At 66.2% G+C, this 17,102-nt stretch overlaps 2 protein-coding genes across 2 annotated transcripts; one reads left to right on the top strand and one right to left on the bottom strand.

Annotated features, from left to right (window-relative positions):
* Positions 1-9,385: 9,385 nt before the first annotated feature.
* Positions 9,386-10,820, bottom strand: EMIHUDRAFT_102779 (hypothetical protein; the record flags this gene model as incomplete). The annotated part of the gene is made up of 2 exons (XM_005769192.1): positions 9,386-9,954; positions 10,031-10,820. The coding sequence occupies 2 exons, from the start codon at positions 10,818-10,820 to the stop codon at positions 9,386-9,388; spliced, it is 1,359 nt and encodes a 452-aa protein (XP_005769249.1).
* A 4,831-nt stretch (positions 10,821-15,651) lies between these two features.
* On the top strand, positions 15,652-17,080 carry EMIHUDRAFT_210390 (hypothetical protein; the record flags this gene model as incomplete). The annotated part of the gene is made up of 4 exons (XM_005769191.1): positions 15,652-16,176; positions 16,320-16,517; positions 16,815-16,972; positions 17,065-17,080. The coding sequence occupies 4 exons, from the start codon at positions 15,652-15,654 to the stop codon at positions 17,078-17,080; spliced, it is 897 nt and encodes a 298-aa protein (XP_005769248.1).
* Between the last annotated feature and the right edge of the window lie 22 nt (positions 17,081-17,102).

Raw genomic sequence — 17,102 nt, 5'->3', positions numbered from 1 at the left:
GCTGCACTGGCAGCAAGCCGCGTGAGCCGTGGGGCAGCGCGCCAAACTGACCGGCCGCTCAAAGGAGAAGCCTGCTGTCGTCGCTCGTGGACTACCTAGATCGTGGCCTGTGGATCAGCGCTCGGCCTCAGGGCTAGATGCACTAAGCCCGCCTCACGCTCTGTCTGCAACCAGAGTGAGCAGTGCATGCGGTGACAGGTCAGTATGGCTCGCCGTGCCCTGCGGAGTCGACGTGCTAGGCGTGTCCAGCACACGCAGCAGCGATAATGGGCGCGGCGTGTGGGCACTGTACTCTCGCACCGGTGCGGCCGGTGCCAAAGCTGCCGCTCGCGGAGGCAGCCGCTCGCGGAGGCGTAGTTGATGGGCGGAGAACCTGAGACGAGCGAGCGCGGTCGCTTTGGGTGGTTCGGCCGAGCACACTCGAACGGTGTGCGTGTTGCGGCATTGATTGGCCGGCTGCCAGGGCCGCTGGTGACAGTCTTACCGTCGGCTTGGCCGGCGTTTGCCACCCAGCGCTGAGCCGAGGTTGCGTAGCATGGTGGCGACGAAGCCGCGGGTCCGAGCCTCGACGGGGGTCGCCAGGGAGCTCGGTGCATCTGCCATGCACCGCTGGGAAGACTACGTGGCCTGTGGAGCGCCGCAGAGAGCACGGCGCAGCGCGATGGGCGGACTGTCGCCACAGACGTTTCAAGGGTATCTCGCATTTACTTGATATCCAGGCGCGTCCCGATAAACCGAAACGACGTGACCGTCCAACAATCGCCGCGCGCTCGGCCTCAGTAAGGCCGCATGCGGCTGCTTCGCGCACTGTCCAGACCGGCATGTGTCGGCGCAGCACTGCTGGCTTCTCGGTCGCCAGTCGTGCTCTCGCTGCCTGCCGGTGCTGATTCCCGCGCGGCGGCTCGAAGCGCAAATCGGCCGCCAAAGTCCAACAATGTGCCCTGTAGGTGACCTTGCTGGTAGAGCACCGTCCGCTGGCGGCGGCCAGGGCCCGGCACGGATAGATCGGTGCGCGCTATGAGGTAGAAGTCTATCTGCGGCACCGCCTGACGCCCTCACAGCCCCAGGTGTTCTGCGGCTCCATCAGACCTCCGAGCGGCGTAACAAAGGATACAGGCACTCCAGCCTGGAGACATCGACGTCAAGCTGTGCATGGCGGTGGCTAGACCACTGATATTGACTGTGACGCCTGGATGCATGAAGATTGCCGCGGATTCGGAGCTGCTCGTCTCCGTAGCGGCCTTGCGTGATCCGTGACAGTGGTGCAGACAATGCTAGAAGACGCTCCTCGACGGGTCTCTGTGGACGAAGGCCTCCAGCTTGGGGCTGCTCCAGGCAGCCCTGTCACACACAACTCCTCTTGTCCCCTTGACCAGCGCATTTGGCCCATAGTTCACACTTTGTTCTTCTCCGAGCGCACTCAACCCGACCCGGGCATGTATCAGTCCTCACCACCCTCAGACCGTGTAGGCGATGTGCGTGACTCTGTCCATCCTTCCTATGGACCATCACGACCCAGGTGATGTGTGTACAAGTCATTGTACGCACAGTTGGCATTGCATCGTTAATATTATCGCGTCGGGCCGAGTACGAGCTTCCCCGCTCCCGCTCCCGCGGCTGCTGCTTCGGGACGGCGCCGCGGACGACTTCAATGGACCTCTGAGTGGGAGGTTCGGCCCGGGTCCGCCCTCCTGCAGCCAGGCTGGGTGCACCCGGTACCTGTGGGCTGGGGACAGCCAAGTAGATCGGCGTCGGACCGCGATAGGCCCGATAGTGGGACCATTGTTGGAGCCCGGGATATCGGGATGTGAGCCGTCTCCGGGCGTGTTTTGCGTGGTCACGTAGCTATGTCTCCACGTGGCCTGCGGCTTCTGTGAGTCAAACCACGCTTGTCAGGGATGGGTATGGCATGTGTTGCGAGGCTGGTGAGCTTTCTGGCCGTCAGATTCGGCTCTACCGTCCGGTGTGAAAGGATTGTTGGATCGGCTGGTTTATCAAGTAAATGTGAGATACTCGCCCCCCCCCCCCCCCGGGGGGGGGGGGGGAAAAAAAACTTTCTTGGGCGCTTTTTTAAAAACCGCAGCCATAGAGGCCCCCGACTCTACCGAGCCTACCGGTCGCAAGCGGGGACGGGGAGATGAGGATCGTGAGGAGAGAAAGGCTCGGCTCCGGCGCAACATGGAGGCGCGGTGGGACGAGCTGCGAGCCCAGGGGAAGACGCTCCGCCGCGATGTGATGCATAACACGGCCCAGCGCGCTTTCGACAGAGCCCCCACGGACAGCACGTGCCGCCGGTGTGGCATCACCAAAGATGGCCACGCGGCTCTCGGCCGCGGCCCGCTCGAGAAGCATCACGTCCTCCCGATTTCCGAAGGAGGGCACCCCTTTGACCCGGCGAACCTCTTCACGCTCTGCTTCTTTTGCCACCAGGAGTGGCACGACTGGTGGGAGGGCCAGCACGCGTGGGCGGAGTACCTATCCGCCGAACCATACCGCATCGGCATCACGCGGGTGCGCGAGCGGGAGGGCCCCTTCCACACAGAAGGGTGTCAGCGGTGCGGCATCACCGAGTTGCGAGGCAGCGGCAGAGCGCGCGACAGCGGCGGCGCGCGCGGCAGCGGCGGCGCGGGCGGCGGCGGCGGCGCGGGCGGCGGCGGCGGCAGTCGGAGGACTCGCTTCCTGCCGTTTGAGCCGGTGCATCGCGAGCGCGATCGTTCGCTGCTCGTCTGCTTCTGGTGCCAGAGGGAGTGGCAGGTCTTTTGGCGCTTCATCCGGCCCGACGGGGCGGCCTATCGGCGTGCGTTCCCCTTCAAGCCCGCGCCGGCAGCCTCGAGCCTCGACGAGAGCCTCGCCGCCGCTTGGTCTTACGCCTCACAGCCGCCCGGACTGCCTCTCGTCGGAGGCGCCACCTCCGCTGCCCCGCTTTGTGCTTTGGCCGGATCGCGGCTCCCGCCCTCAGCCTCTTCCGCTCGCGACGAGCTGAAGCTCCTCGCGCCGTGCAGCACGGCCCAGTGGGCGGGTGCGAGCGCCACGCTCGGTGCGGTCGCACAGCCGGGGGGGGAGGCCGGAGCGAGCACCTCGCTCATGCCGCCGCCGCCCGCGCCGCCGCCGCCGCCGCTGCTGCCGCCCGCCCGCCTGCCGCCTCTTGGTCTCGCTTCCCTCTCGGACGATGCGACGCTGTGCACGCCCACCCTCCTCACGGCCCCCCTCGCGCCGTGCGCGGCGCCGGTTGCTCCGCTCACGGACCCGCTAGTTTCGGTCTCGCTTGGCGCTGCTGACGCTGCCGCCGCCGCCGCTGGCGCTGGTGGCGGCGAGGGGGGCGCGCTGAGCAGCGACGCCGTTCCCGAGGTGGTGTGGCGAGGCCGCCCGGCGGCCGTGCTGGAGTGGCTCGACGGCGGCGGGCAGGTCAATGCGACGTACACCAGGCCGCGCGGCGAGTTGAGCGGTTTCACGCTGCTCATGACGGCTGTCTCCAAGGGCGACGGAAGGCTGGCCGAGTTGCTGCTGCGGCGGGGGGCGGAGGTGGGACAGCAGACCGCTTGCGGCAAGACCGCGCTCTTCATGGCTGCGCACAGCGGCCGCGGCTGCATCATCGAGAAGCTGCTGTGCTACGGGGCGAGCGTCGAGAAGCAGGACATGGACGGCGTCACAGCGCTGATGAGTGCCGTCCGGCGCGGCCACGAGCGGGCGGTCGACGTGCTGCTGAGGCACGGCGCAGAGGTTAACACTAAGGACGGGAAGGGCCGCACCGCGCTGATGAGTGCTGCCCACTGCAACCGCCAGCCCGCCGTCGTGCTCCGCCTGCTCCGGGCGGGCGCAGACATGACGCTGCGCGACGAGGAGGGCAAGACGGCGCTGCAGATGGCCGAGGAGAAGGGCAGTGTGGCAGTTGTCGGTGTGCTGAGGGAGCGTGCCGAGGCCCTCGAGACGACTGCCGCTGCGCAAGCTGCTGCCGCTGCGGGAGGCGAGCGCTCAGCGGTGGGGGCCATGCTACCTTCCGACCCTCACCGATGATGGCGGTCTCGCGCGTGTGTGGCTCCGTGAGGGTGAGCGTGTCGAGCTCTCTAGATCTATCCGCAATCCGGCGTGTCGCCATTAATGGAAACCAACCTGTCTTTTGCTTTAGTTAAACCATCGATCCGATCGTATATCCCGAGAGTGCCTCCGAGCAGCGCGCGCTCCCCGGACCCCGGCTCCGGCTCTCAGCCTCAGAGGTCCCAGAGGGCCCAGCGACTCGTCGGTTGGGTGTAAACGGGCATTGCCTGTGGTCTTCAACGCACAAAGGGTGTGAATAGAACTCTCTTGATCCTTCTGAGCACGAAGACCACTCGAACTCTTCTGCAGACTCTAGTGTTTCCGGTTTTCATAAGCTGTGAATAGTTATTGCGCCCGCCGCAGCCCGCCCTATTCACCTGGGTTTCGCGCCACGGGCCACGAGAGCCCTGGAAGAGCCCAGCTGGCATGTTCTATCGCCCGGGTGTCGGGCTGTCTGGTCCTCCCCCCGCGCTGCTCGAAGAGGCAAGTACGAACTCAAGTAGACCAAGTAGGAGAGCGAGAGCCGAGACGGACCTCCGGGGACCCGCAATCCCGCACCACACGCACACCACCCCACACTCACACACGAGAGAGGGACTGAGACAACTACACCCTTGCAGGTCATTCATACGCCGTCAGATTCCTCAAATTCCCATGTAAATAGCGCATACAACACGACAGCATACCCTCCACTAAGACACTACGATAAAGTCGAGAGGGATGCGCACTCTGCGCTGCCCACTGGAGGCCCCAGGGGAAGCAGAAGGTAGCGAGCCCTCCCCGCAGATGGATGCGAGTGCGCCCAGTCGATGCCCGGCTCCGCAGCGCCCCCGCTCGGCACCGCCATCACGAGATGGCGGGCGGCGGGGGGCAGCGGCTTGAGTCCTCCCCGCAGATGGATGCGAGTGCGCCCAGTCGATGCCCGGCTCCGCAGCGCCCCCGCTCGGCACCGCCATCGAGAGAGATGGCGGGCGGCGGGGGGGAGCGGCTCGCGCGGGGAAGCGGCAGCGGGCGCCTACACGCCATGGTGCCGCACGAGGCCCGCCAGCAGGGCGAAGAGAAAGCGGCCGACGTTCTCGCAGTCGCCGGGCGCGTCGTGCGTGTAGTGCCGCCCGAAGAGCCACGAGATGAAGGGCGCGGCCCAACTCCACTTGACCTTGGTGTTGCGGTAGGAGCCGTTGCCCTCAGCGCCAAAGGCGTAGCGGAGGATGTGCAGCACGTCGACGCAGGTCACCCCGGCCTGCTTGCAGACGATTGGTTCGCCGTAGTGCAGGATTGTGTTGCCCGCCTTGACGGCCGCCTGTGACGCAGAGGGGGGTGACGGGTGGGTGGGGGTGGGGGGGTCAGGGGGAGGGGGGGCAAGGGGGGCGTGTGTGGTAGCATCTGCGAGGAGGGGTGGGGTGGCTAGCCTTGAGTGCGTTGATGAAGCTCGCGTGCTCGCGCCTTGTGATGCCGTTGTTCCAGGGGTGCCGCGTCGCTCGAGTTGACTGGTGCCCGCTGCTGCGGCGTGTCGACCCAGGTGTCCCCCGGCGCGAGGTGGATATCGGCGGTCGCCCGCCTGAGTAGCAGGCAAATTGGCCCGCCTGAGTAGCAGTGGCCCCCCTCCGGGGTGCCGCGTCCGCCCTTGTGCAACGTCTTCTTGATGCTGATGTCGCCACTTGTGGTTGGTCAACTTGTGTCGCTGGTGACCTCGACAATTGCCACCTGACCATCACACCCACATCCTTGGTAATGTAGAGCAGGATGAGGGATAGAATCTCGGCTCAATCTCGGCTCAATCTCGGACAAATCTCGGACAAATCTCGATCGAATCTCAAGAATCCCTCAGGTCGTGGGCGCGTGCCTCCTTCAGCTTGTGCGCTGCGGCAGCCTCTTCCGTCGCCTTGCTGCGCTTGTCCTCAATGTCAGTGAGCAACAGGGTCATCGTCGTCCTCTCGCCCTTGAGCAGCTCCGACACCATCGGCAGCAGGGCCGACAGCGCGTCCTTGGCCTTTTCGAGCGCGGGCGTGAGCTCCTCGTCGTCGGGGTTGATGTCGCGCACCTCGTCCTTGAGGTGGTTGATGATGGCGTCAGCGGCCTCCTCTGGGCTCGCGGAGCCTGCGCGCGCGCGCGGGGGGGGGGGGGGGGAAGGGGGTAAGCCGCAAAAGGAGGGAAAGGGGGAAGGGGGGGAAAACGGTCCCCTCGGCCACCAAAATGATGTCCTCCTCCACCTTGGGGCGGCAGTCGTGCAGCCAGGGGCACATTTCTCTTGGGAGGGGGACCATCTGCTCCTTCTTCTTCTGCGCCGCGTCGAGCTGCTGCTGCTGCCGCATGCTGGCGACCTCCCGGGGCGAGTTGCCTCCCCCAGGCCCGTAGCCTGGCGAGCCAAAGATTGGGGACGAGTGAGGCGACGAGCGGGCCGAGCTGTGGCCGCGCTGCTTCTCCGCCCTCGAGTCCCACTTGCGGAAAAAGTAGGTTCTGCACGAGGCTGTCCACCGACGAATCGTGCAGCATCGCGTTCTTGGTCGGCTCCACGGCGAAGTTGCCGTCAACGTAAAGGATCCTCGGTAGAGGGTCCCGGTGAAGCGCTGCCACACGGCCTCCGGCAGGTCCTTCGGGAAGCCGCGCCCGAGCAACTCCTTCGCGCCCGCGTGCTCGGTGAACTGGAACGTCTCGTGCGCCCCTCGGAGAGCAGCCGCCCGTTCCACCGAACCTCGAAGCAGCCGGGCTCGACGACCGGCGGCATCGACTTGTCGCCGTTGATCGACGGGAAGTACTCGTACGAGGACGAGCCGCCACGAGCCCCGCTTGCCGCCCGCCTCGCAGGTGCCCGAGAAGACCTTGGTCATCGACGGGCACGAGGGGTCGGCGGAGCGCGTCGCAGCGCTGCGTGGCCGCCTGCCGCCTGCGGGAACAACTTATCGAGGTGCTGGTCGCGGATTTGGCGCGCGAGGAGGATCTCCGAGCAGCGCAGGTTGTCGACATCGCCGTTGCCAAAGATCTCGTCGTTGAGCGTGATGCACCTCTCGCCGAGCTCGATGCTCATCCGAATTGGCTGCCGGGGAAAGCCCTCCATCTCCGGCAGAGCGCGCGCCGCCGAGCTGGGGTCGGTCGTCACGAGGCACACGAGGCAGGGGAGGTACTTGTCACACACCTTGTCGGCGAGGCCGCCCTGCTGCGTGAGCATCGCCTCCACCTCGCGCAGGGTGTTGCCCTTGACGTTGCGCACCTCGAAGCACGTCGCCTTGTCGCCCCACCCCTCGCGGCCCAACAGCGCGCGCACCTGCGCGTCCGGCTGCCACGACGTGACGGGCTGCTTCCACTCGCCCTTGCGGTCGCCCTCCTCAGCCGCCGCCATCATCTGCGAGGGTGTGCGCGCAGGAAATTGGTGGCGGCTGGGAGGGTGCTGGGAAGGGTGGCGGTGGAGAGGAGTGAGGAGGCGTGGCGCGGGCGCGGCAATGGTGGGGCGGCCACCTTCGCGATCGGCATCGTCAGCTTGGGCCTTCGTCCCACTGCCACGGGGGCCGCCCTCCACCCTCGCCATTGAGAGCTCGCCGCCCTCTCCCAGCAGCGCCTTTACGCCGAACCGCGAGTAGCGCACGGGGAAGAAGCCGGAGGCCGAGCCGCCGTGGTTCTGGTGGTCCGAGGTCCCAAGCTGCCCCCACATCACCAGCTCATCGTGCGTCAAGCTGCGCCCGTTGTCCACGACCCGCAGAATGTTGCACGAGAGGTCGATGAGCAGGACGACTTGAAGAATATACGATGCAGGGGCCCCGCTCGCGATACTCCGGAGGTACACCGACTCGAGCGCGTTGTCGAGCAGCTCGTACACTGCCGTCTCCTGCGAGAAGATGCCCTGGGTCTCGGTTGTGAGCAATATCTTGGCCGACGGGAAGTTGAAGAGGTCCGACTGCTGCTGCGAGCCGGTGGAGGCCTCGCCACGGTGCCCCGCGCCGCCGCGGCGCCGCACCGCCCGGATGTGATTGCACATGGCGTGGAGCGCCGGGTCGTATGGCACCTTCCCATCGAGCAGCTCCAGTGCGATCACGTGAACGGGGACGCCGATCTTTTGCGACACCGTGCACAGGATGTCCTGGCCCGAATGAACGAGCACCTCGGTCGGCTCGCCCGCGTCGCAGAAGTGCACGTGCAGGCGGCGCGGCGCAGACATCGGCGCCATGGCGACGCGGCGACGATCGAGGCGGCGGCACGCGCTGCAACACGGGGTGCAACTCGTGATATGAGCCTCCCGCAGTCCCAGAGCCGGCTGAGGGCCAAAAGTAAAACGCTCAACGCCGCTCTCGGCTCTCAGAGAGGCGTTATATCTCAGTAACCCCGCTCGCAGGTACTAGAGCAGCGTTCGTCAAGCTCAAACCCCACTCTACACAACACAGAGCAGCGTTTGCCTAACAAGACTCCGCTCTGCAACCTTCAGAGCGGACTCTTGCTCAGAAAAACACCGACCGAGCACGTTCGAGCGGAGTCAAGTCAGTGCAACACCGCTCAACATAGCGGAAGCGGTCAATTTCCGCGGAGAGGCTGCTTTCGCCTCCCTCAGTCGCGCTCTCCTCCGCCCCTCCTCTTCAGAGCGGGACTTTGCTGAGTGAACACCGCTCTAGCTGGTCATAGCAGCGATTGCTTTAAGCTGACACCGCTCTAAATGGCGTGAGCGGCGTCGCCCTGAATAGACGCTGCTCTGGGACGCCGGGACGGCGATGCCACTTGACGCCGACGGCGGATCCACGATCGCTCGTGGCGCGCGGCGCGGCGTGGCGAGCCCCGCCCCTGGGGTTGAGCGCGTGTGGGTGGGTCGTCACTGCTCCGAGTAGTCAGAGCGGCGTCGCGTTTAGTGATACGCCGCTCACGCCATTTAGAGCGGTGTCAGCTTAAAGCAATCGCTGCTCTTACTAGCTAGAGCGGTGTTCACTCAGCAAAGTCCCGCTCTGAAGAGGAGGAGCGAAGGAGAGCGCGACTGAGGGAGGCGAAAGCAGCCTCTCCGCGGAAATTGACCGCTCCCGCTATGTTGAGCGGTGTTGCACTGACTTGACTCCGCTCGAACGTGTTTGGTCGGTGTTTTTCTGAGCAAGAGTCCGCTCTGAAGGTTGCAGAGCGGAGTCTTGTTAGGCAAACACTGCTCTGTGTTGTGTAGAGTGGGGTTTGAGCTTGACGAACGCTGCTCTAGTACCTGCGAGCGGGGTTACTGAGATATAACGCCTCTCTGAGAGCCGAGAGCGGCGTTGCGCGTTTTACTTTTGGCCCTCAGCCCCCAGGGGAGCCAAGTCTTGGACAGGTCCGAGTTTCGTAGAGATAATCGCCGACGGCGGACGCAAAAAGCTCTGTGTTGCAGGTCACAAAAAAAGATAAACGGCTATCATAACGCCGTCCCGCGCAGCATCCCCGCGAGCTGCGCGTCCAGCCCTGCCGCCGTCAGCGGGTGCGTCACGAGGTGCGGGCCGAAGCCCGCCTCGTCGGCGCCAAAGACGACGCTCCCGTCGGCGCGCGCGCGGTACGAGGCCGCAATCTCGTGCAGCGGCGGCAGCGGCGTCGTCCGCACGGCGCCGCCGCCCGGCGGGGGCGGCGGCTCGGCTGCGGCCCCGCTCTCGCGCCACGCCTCGTCGCAGAGTGCGGCTGCGCGGCGGGCGATGCCGAGCGCCCCGGTGAGGCCGGTGGAGCGGATGGCGCCCACGGTGACCCAGCTCGACCCCTCGGCGCGCCCGATCTGGTAGTCGGCGGAGAGGTCGCATCCCGGCCGGAGGCCAGAGTAGGATCCCGCCACACCAGCCTCGCGGAGCTGCGGCACGGCGGCGCACGCCGCGTCGAGCAGCGCCGCACGCACCTCTGGCCGCGCCTCCTCCCGCGGCGGCATCTCTACCTCCCTCACGGGCTCCGCGGTCGGGCCGCACGCCACAACGCCGAGCGCCGACCGCCAGACATACACACCTAACCTCGCGTCATCTCGCGTCACCTCGCGTCATCTCGCGTCGTCGCGGTCTCGGAGCGCCAGGACGTGACGCACCGCGCGAGACGTCGCCCGGCGGCTGACCGACGGGCGTGGCGCCGACGAGCGCACGGGCCGACCCGTCAAAGAGCAAAAAGTCGCCTCGCCGCGGCTTAATCGCGAAGGGCGGCCGCCGGTGCAGCGCCTCGAGCGCGTCGCCGAGCAGCCCGCCGCAAGCCACAACGACGGACGCCTCCACAACCTCTGGCCCCTCGGCCTCCGCCTCCGCCGGAGAGAGGGTCAGCCGCCAGCGACCTCCCTCCCACGCCGCGGCCGCCACCTCTCTGCCGCGCTGTATCGTGGCGCCGTTCTCGTGCGCGTGCCGGGCGTACGCGATCGGCGCCAGCCAAGGGTCCACCGTCACCTCGCCCGCCACGAGCAGTGCGCCGAGCACCGACGGCGCGAGCGCAGGCTCGCGCGCGCGCGCCTCGGCCGCCGTCAGCAGCGCGGCGTCCGGGTCGCCGCGCGCTCGCCGCATCTCCAGCTCCGCCTCGAGCCGGCTCAGGCCGTCGGCGTCAAACGCGGCGTACATCGAGCCCGTCGGGCGGTGCGGCACGTTGAGCTCCGTCCACGCGGGGAGATTGAGGCGCGCGCCCTCGGAGAGGCAGGCGTGCTCCACCGTGCCGGTAGCGACGTCCGACGCGGTGCACGCGATGCCCGTGTTGCCGGCCGATGCGCCGGCGACGAGGTGCGGCTGCCGCTCCACGAGCAGGCAGCGCCAGCCGCGGCGGACAGTCAGCTCGCGCAGCACGGCGCAGCCGACGACGCCGCCACCAACGACGACTGCGTCCCAAGTGCGTCTCACCATAATGTACATGACGGAAAAAGAATTTTTGACGCCACCCCTTGTTTTGTTTTTCTGTTCTTTCTTCTCTCACAGGGCTGGCGCGCACGAGTGCCCAGTGTCGTGCGGAAAAAGAAATTAATGACGCCTATAACGCGCGAGGCGCCGAGGCCGGAATCCTGGTGCTCCCAAGACCCAAGAGCAAGTGATGCTCCAAGCCCTCCAAGCCTCCCAGAAGATCTTTGGGAAGATCGCAGAGGTCCGCGACCGGAAGAATGCGTGTACACTCTGGGGTACAGGCTCTCGTCACTCCAGCGACGGCTTCAGGCCGACGCACGCCACGGTCGGCGGCTCGCACGCGCCGCTGGCGAAAGCCTGCGCGCTGAAGCCCTCCGGGTAGTCGACGACGGAGATAGAGGCGGTCGGGATGTCCACCCTCATCGGGTTGGGCTCGCCCAGCGCCTCGCCCACCATCGCGCGCGTGACCCACATGTGCGACACGATGACGCCGGCGCCGCCGGGCGGCAGCGCGCGCAGCATCGCGTCCCGCTGCTCGAGCACGCGGGAGCGCACGTCGCAGAAGCCCTCGCCGCCGTTGACGGCGTTGAAGGCGCCCGGCGTGCTCTCGAGCGCAAACCGCTGCATTGCGTCCGGGCCGTCTCGCGCCTCGATCTCCTCGGCGGTGAGATCGGTCCAGCCCGCGCCGATCGGACCACGGTCCACCTCGCGGAAGGCCTCGAAGGTGTCGATCTCCATCGGCGGCTGCCAAACCCCACCCTCACTCGCGGCGACGGCGAGGGCGGTGCCGACGGCGCGTGCCCCGAATAGCGCCCGCCGCATCGGCGAGGACCAGATGATCTTGACCTCGTCGAGGTGGTTGGACGCGATGTGCTTGGCGGCCGCCAGCGCCTCCGCCTCGCCGACTGTGGAGAGCGGCACGTCGACATTGCCGCCGTAGAAGCCGCCCGGCTTGATGGCGGGCACAGCCTTCTCGCGGTTGACGGCGCCGTGCCGCACGAGGACGAGGCGCCGGGCGGTGGGCGAGATGCTGACGCCGGCCGCGGCGAGGGTGCAGAGGCAGGCCACCATTTTTGCCCGAGGTCTTCGGATTTCTTTTTCCGAAGGTCTAATAAATAATAACAAAAAAGAAAAAGAACAGATCGTTGATGTCTAACAATGGGTGTGGTACACGCCTGGAGTGCACCACTTGCACCCAGATCGCTCGCCATACGCCATCCTCCAGACCCACCCTCTGTGCGTCCTCGACAAGCTTGGTTCCGCTCCCCGAGCCCGCCACCGCACACAGTAGCTCGTGACGCACGTTCTCGCCATCGTCCGGCAGCCGCAAACCGACTGGATTTTTCCGTCCCCGAACAATCGTTCGTGTAGTGGCGCCAATGGCCGCCTCCCGTCGCGCCATTGGCACCCTAGCCAGCAGCAGCACCGGAGGCAACACCACCAAGCCCACAAGTCACAAGAGTGACGGAGATGCTTGCCACGAGCACCGTGACACCCGACCCTGTGAGCACTGTGGGCGTATACGGCTGCATACGGTGAGATGATGCACAGCATGGCCAGACGAGGGATGCAAGGCTCGCCAGCTGTATGTTAGTGAGGTATATGGATGTGATCAACATGTGCATCACAGGTACGCGCAGCAGCGCATGTAGCCGCTGAGATCGAAGACAGCGCAAACAGGTCTTTTTGCGCCACGCACCCGATGGCCGTGCTGGTCCAACTGCGTGCACAGAATTGCTGTCAGCGCGTCTTCGCCACAGCTGGACATGGCAATGAAGCAGCTGAGACGTGATAACACCAGCGCTGGGCCAAGGAGGTGGCCGCTCACCGCCGATTGTTAGGACGGTCGTCGAAGGCGAGCGGCCGTCGCCGGGCAGCAGCTCGTGGCGATCGTCGATCCGCGAGCTGCCAAGCTTGTCACAGGCCGGCACTGGGTCGAGGACGATGGCGCCGCGCGGCTGGAGGCAACGGAGAAAGGCATTGTGGAGCGGCGCGGCGAGAAAAATCGTTCAAGGAAAATCATGGGAAGAAAACTCCGCCTTCTTTTTTTTTGCTTGGGGCCTCATGATGAAATTCTGAAAAAACCTGGCCGGCCCCTGCGGTGCCCCTACCTACCTACCTACCTACCTACCCTACTTATGGGAAACTAAAAAAAAATCATGACTGGGGTACTATACCAACTAAGTGATGGCTGGTGGTACTCTCCTGCAACCATAGTCCTTCCTGTGACATGGCAGGCCACTCTCAAGCCCTACAAGCACCAGATCACCTCACTTGGGGAGGGTTGACTCTTGACATCGTGATTTCCGCGGAAAATTTCTTTTTCTGCTGTGAAAATTTCCGGCGTGAAGAGAGGGAAAACCCAGACGGGAGGGCCCAGACCCCGTCTGAACCACACGTGTCCCTCCTTCTTCCTCCCTGGTCTAGACGTCTAGTGCCCGTCTTCTCCGCCCGTCGTGGCTGCGGAGTTGGTCGCACCCTCGTGCATCTTCGTCCTTTAGACGTTTCACCTAGAGCAAGCAGGGCGGCACGCCCCCAAGCCACTCGCCAGCCGGGTGGGGCTTGCACGTGGCAGCGACTCGACTGGTCGCGTCAGCCCTTTGTGGAGCCCGACACGCTATCCCTCCCAGGCCATGCCTGACACGCCCGCACCTTAACCTTGGTGCATTCCGAAATTCGGGATCTCCTGCAAGGCGCTCAACAGAGTGCCAATGCACTACAGACCGAGTGCAAGTTCGTTCTGGCCGCCTCCCTCCCTGAACTCGCGGCGAACCTCGCCACGTTCCTCGAGTGGAGCCGACTGCAAGACGAAGACGGCTCGGCTACTTCTTCCTCACGAATTTCGCCGTCTACATTGATAACATCTCGCCCACCGTTTGCAGCGCCAGCGCCGACGCGGTGCGCTGCGCGCGCCACGAGCTGGAACTGCTCGAGCTGCGCAACCTTTCCGACTTGCTCGAGTTCGTCGCCGACGACACGCGGAAGCCGACTGCCGACGACTTCGCGCAAATCCGTCAATGAAAAACAGGCTGCTATCGTTGCGGGGATTGTCGTCGCCCCGCGCGTCATCAAGCGGGTCGATACCATCTACGCCGAGACGATCCTCAAGACCTTCTTCGCCGACGACGCTCTGCGGACCATCTACCGCGAGAAAGCCGCCAGGATCCGGGGTGCTAGCGGCACTTCCATTGCCCGCTTAGCTGCTATCCGTTCCTCGATCGCTAATGTCCGGCCGAAGCTCCAGAGGCTGATCCTCGAGACCGTCGCCGTCAAGCCCCTTCTTGCCACCGCTTTTGGCGCTCAGGCTGGGCGGATCCACTCCGACTTCAGGCGGCGTGTCCGCCGCGTTACCCGCGTCAACGACTGGACGAGCGACTGAATCCCACACAGCTCACTGCGCTCCTCACCAAGTTCCTCGCCGAGCATACCAACGAGTCCTTCCGCTCCGACGTCGACATCGCGCTAACATCCAGGTCACCAGGCGCCACGACGGCTTCGTCCACGTCTCGCAGGAGCAGTACGCCCGCCGATTCGTTGAGCAGTTCCGCGAGAAGCTCATCGGTCGCCTACGCGGACCACCGCCCGTCCGACACGCCAACATGCCGCCGTACACGCCCCAGATTGCCAAAGGGGTCATTGCCGCATGTGACGACGCCACCGAGCGTGACCCTGCCGACGTCCACCTCAGCCAGTGCTTTTGCGGCGTCGCGAGCTACCTCGTCACCAACACGCGCTGCGACGGGGCGCTCGCCTTCGGCCTTCTCTGGCGGTGCATGGCCAAGCCCACCGACGACGTCTTTGAGGAGATGTTCTGTTTCCTCGAGTACTTCCGCCACCATCCCCACATCGGCCTAACCTACGAGCCGAGCCGGGACGGCGAGCATGAGAACGACGACCTCGTCGCCATGAGCGACGCTAGTTGGGAGACGCGTAGGTCCACGTCCGGGTGGATCGTCCTCATGTGGCAGGCCATCGTTCACTGGCGCAGCGTCCAGCAGCCCTCCATCGCGCTCTCGTCCTGCCAGTCCGAGATCATGGCTGCCTCCGAGGCGACCAAAGACGTGCTGAGCTACCGTCGCCTAAATAAAGGCCGAGCTCGAGTCGTACGTCAAGGACGGCGAGGTCATCAGCCCCCCCGAGGCCCCGCCCACCAAGCAGTACTGCGACAACCAGGCCGCTATCGCCTCCGCCTACAACCCCGAGAACCACGGCAAGCTCAAACACGTCGAGCGGCGCCACTTCTTCATCCGCGAAGCGATCGAGGAGGCCACAAGATTTGCGTTCCCTTCGTCCGCAGCGACGAGAATCTCGCGGACTACTTCACGAAGCCGCTCAAGCCCCAGCGCTTCTTCGAGCTGCGAGACAAGATCATGAATGTCAAGGAGCCTCCTTCCCCAACCCCATCAGACGGGAAGCAAGTCTCCTTCTCGCCAAGCCATGAGCGCTCGCCACGCGCCCGCGTCGCGCGCCTCCCGAGAGCCACGGACTCTCCTCATGCATGTTCCATGCTCCATCAAGAGGGACACCTTCCTCCCTTTTCCATGTTAGTGACTCGACTACGTCGAGGGGGGGGACGTCTGTCTGAACCACATGTGTCCCTCCATTCACACTCTCCCAGTCCTCCCTCGCGTGGTCTAGTGCCCGTCTTCTCCGCCCGTCGTGCGGAGTTGGTCGCACCCTCGTGCATCTTCGTCCTTTAGACGTTTCACCTAGAGCAAGCAGGGCGGCACGCCCCCAAGCCACTCGCCAGCCCAGAAAGAGAAATAACCTCCGAGTTGCTGTCTGGCTGCCTCGCGTCGCTGCGTCTGCTGCGGGCGCGCTTGGCCGCTGGCCACGGATGGCGCGGCTGTTTCCTCTCTTCTGCTGCCTCGCGGCGTTCGCCGCTCCGGCGGCGGCGCTGCGGCTTGGCGCGCCCCTCATGCGCACCTGCGACGCCAGCCGCCGCAAGGCCGCCGGGCGACACCTGAGGCAGCTGGCCGAGCTGCAGGCGCTGCCCGCCGCAGAGGCGTGCGAGGCGGCGCAGGCGACGCTGGCCAACATGAGGGCAGAGGGGCTGCCTCTCAACGTCGACGCAGTGAGCCGCGCCATCTCGCTCTGCGGCTGCGAGCTTCCCGTCGCCGAGTCGCTCTTTGAGTCGCTCGTGGCGGCCGGCAACGACTCGGAGGGCGCGTACTCGTGCCTTCTGCGCGCGCAGCTGGGGAGCGGCGACCTGGACCGCGCCCTGGTCACCTTCCGCCGGATGCTCCAGCGCGGCATCGCGCCGCGAGGTCGCAACGCCTCTCCGGTGTTGCACGCGCTGTGCGCGGCGGGCCGGCAGGTCGACGCAATGCGCTTTAGCGGGCGGCTGGTGAGGCACGGGCTGGTGCTCTCGCAGGCCAGCGAAGCCGCGCACGCACCGCGCTCCCCCCCTTGCCTCTCCTCCCCTCACCCCGCCCCGCTCTCTCCCCCCAGGAGGACCACGCCGCGCTGCTGCTGCTGCACGGCAGCCGCGCCTCGCCGCGGCAGCTCCGCCGCCAGCTGGACAGACTTCTGCGCGAGCACTCGACGCCGGGCGCAGAGACCGCCGCCGCAATCGAGGCGGCGGTCGTCGCAGTCGGCGGCTCCGCGGCTGCCACCCGCGTCGCTGTCGGCCACGACGGGAGGTGCCCTTGCTGCGGAGGCGGTCTGCAGCTGCTCACACTCCCCGAGGAGCAGCGCGAGCAGGTGCACAGCCAACCTCCAGCCCCGCTGCCTCCTAGCTGCCGCCTCGCTGCCGCCTCGCTGCCGCCTCGCTGCCGCCTCGCTGCCGCCTCGCTGCCGCCTCGCTGCCGCCTCGCTGCCGCCTCGCTGCCGCCTCGCTGCCGCCTCGCTCACGCTTCGCTCCCGCCCAGTTCCCGCCCAGCTCCCGCCCAGATCGCGTCTCGCTGCCGTCTCGCTCCTGCCCCTCCCGCCCCGCCCCACCCGCCCCGCCCGCCCCGCCCGCCGCAGGTTCGGTCGGTGCTCCTCTCGCGCGCCCACCAGCGGCTCGGCTCGCGCGGCTCCGACCGGCTGCGCCGCTTCAGCCGGTGGCTCGAGGGGCAGCCCGCTTTCGACTTCGTCGTCGACGGGCCGAACGTCGGCTACGCCAACCAAAACTTCGAGGGCGGCCGCTTCAGCTTTGCGCAGGCGCCGGCCGCCCAGTTGGGGAGGAGGGGGGAGGGGAGGGGAGGGGGGGAGGAGATCGCTTCGGTCGAGGCGCAGCTCTGGCCGTCCGGCAGGCCCCGTCCCGCAGGCCTGTGGTTGTGTGACCGCTTGCCCCCCCCCCCCCCC

The sequence above is a fragment of the Emiliania huxleyi genome (assembly GCF_000372725.1).
Source record: "Emiliania huxleyi CCMP1516 unplaced genomic scaffold EMIHUscaffold_43, whole genome shotgun sequence".
Classification (NCBI taxonomy): Eukaryota; Haptophyta; order Isochrysidales; family Noelaerhabdaceae; genus Emiliania; species Emiliania huxleyi.
Note: the sequence above shows the minus strand (reverse complement) of the source record. Positions and strands in the feature narration are given on the sequence as shown.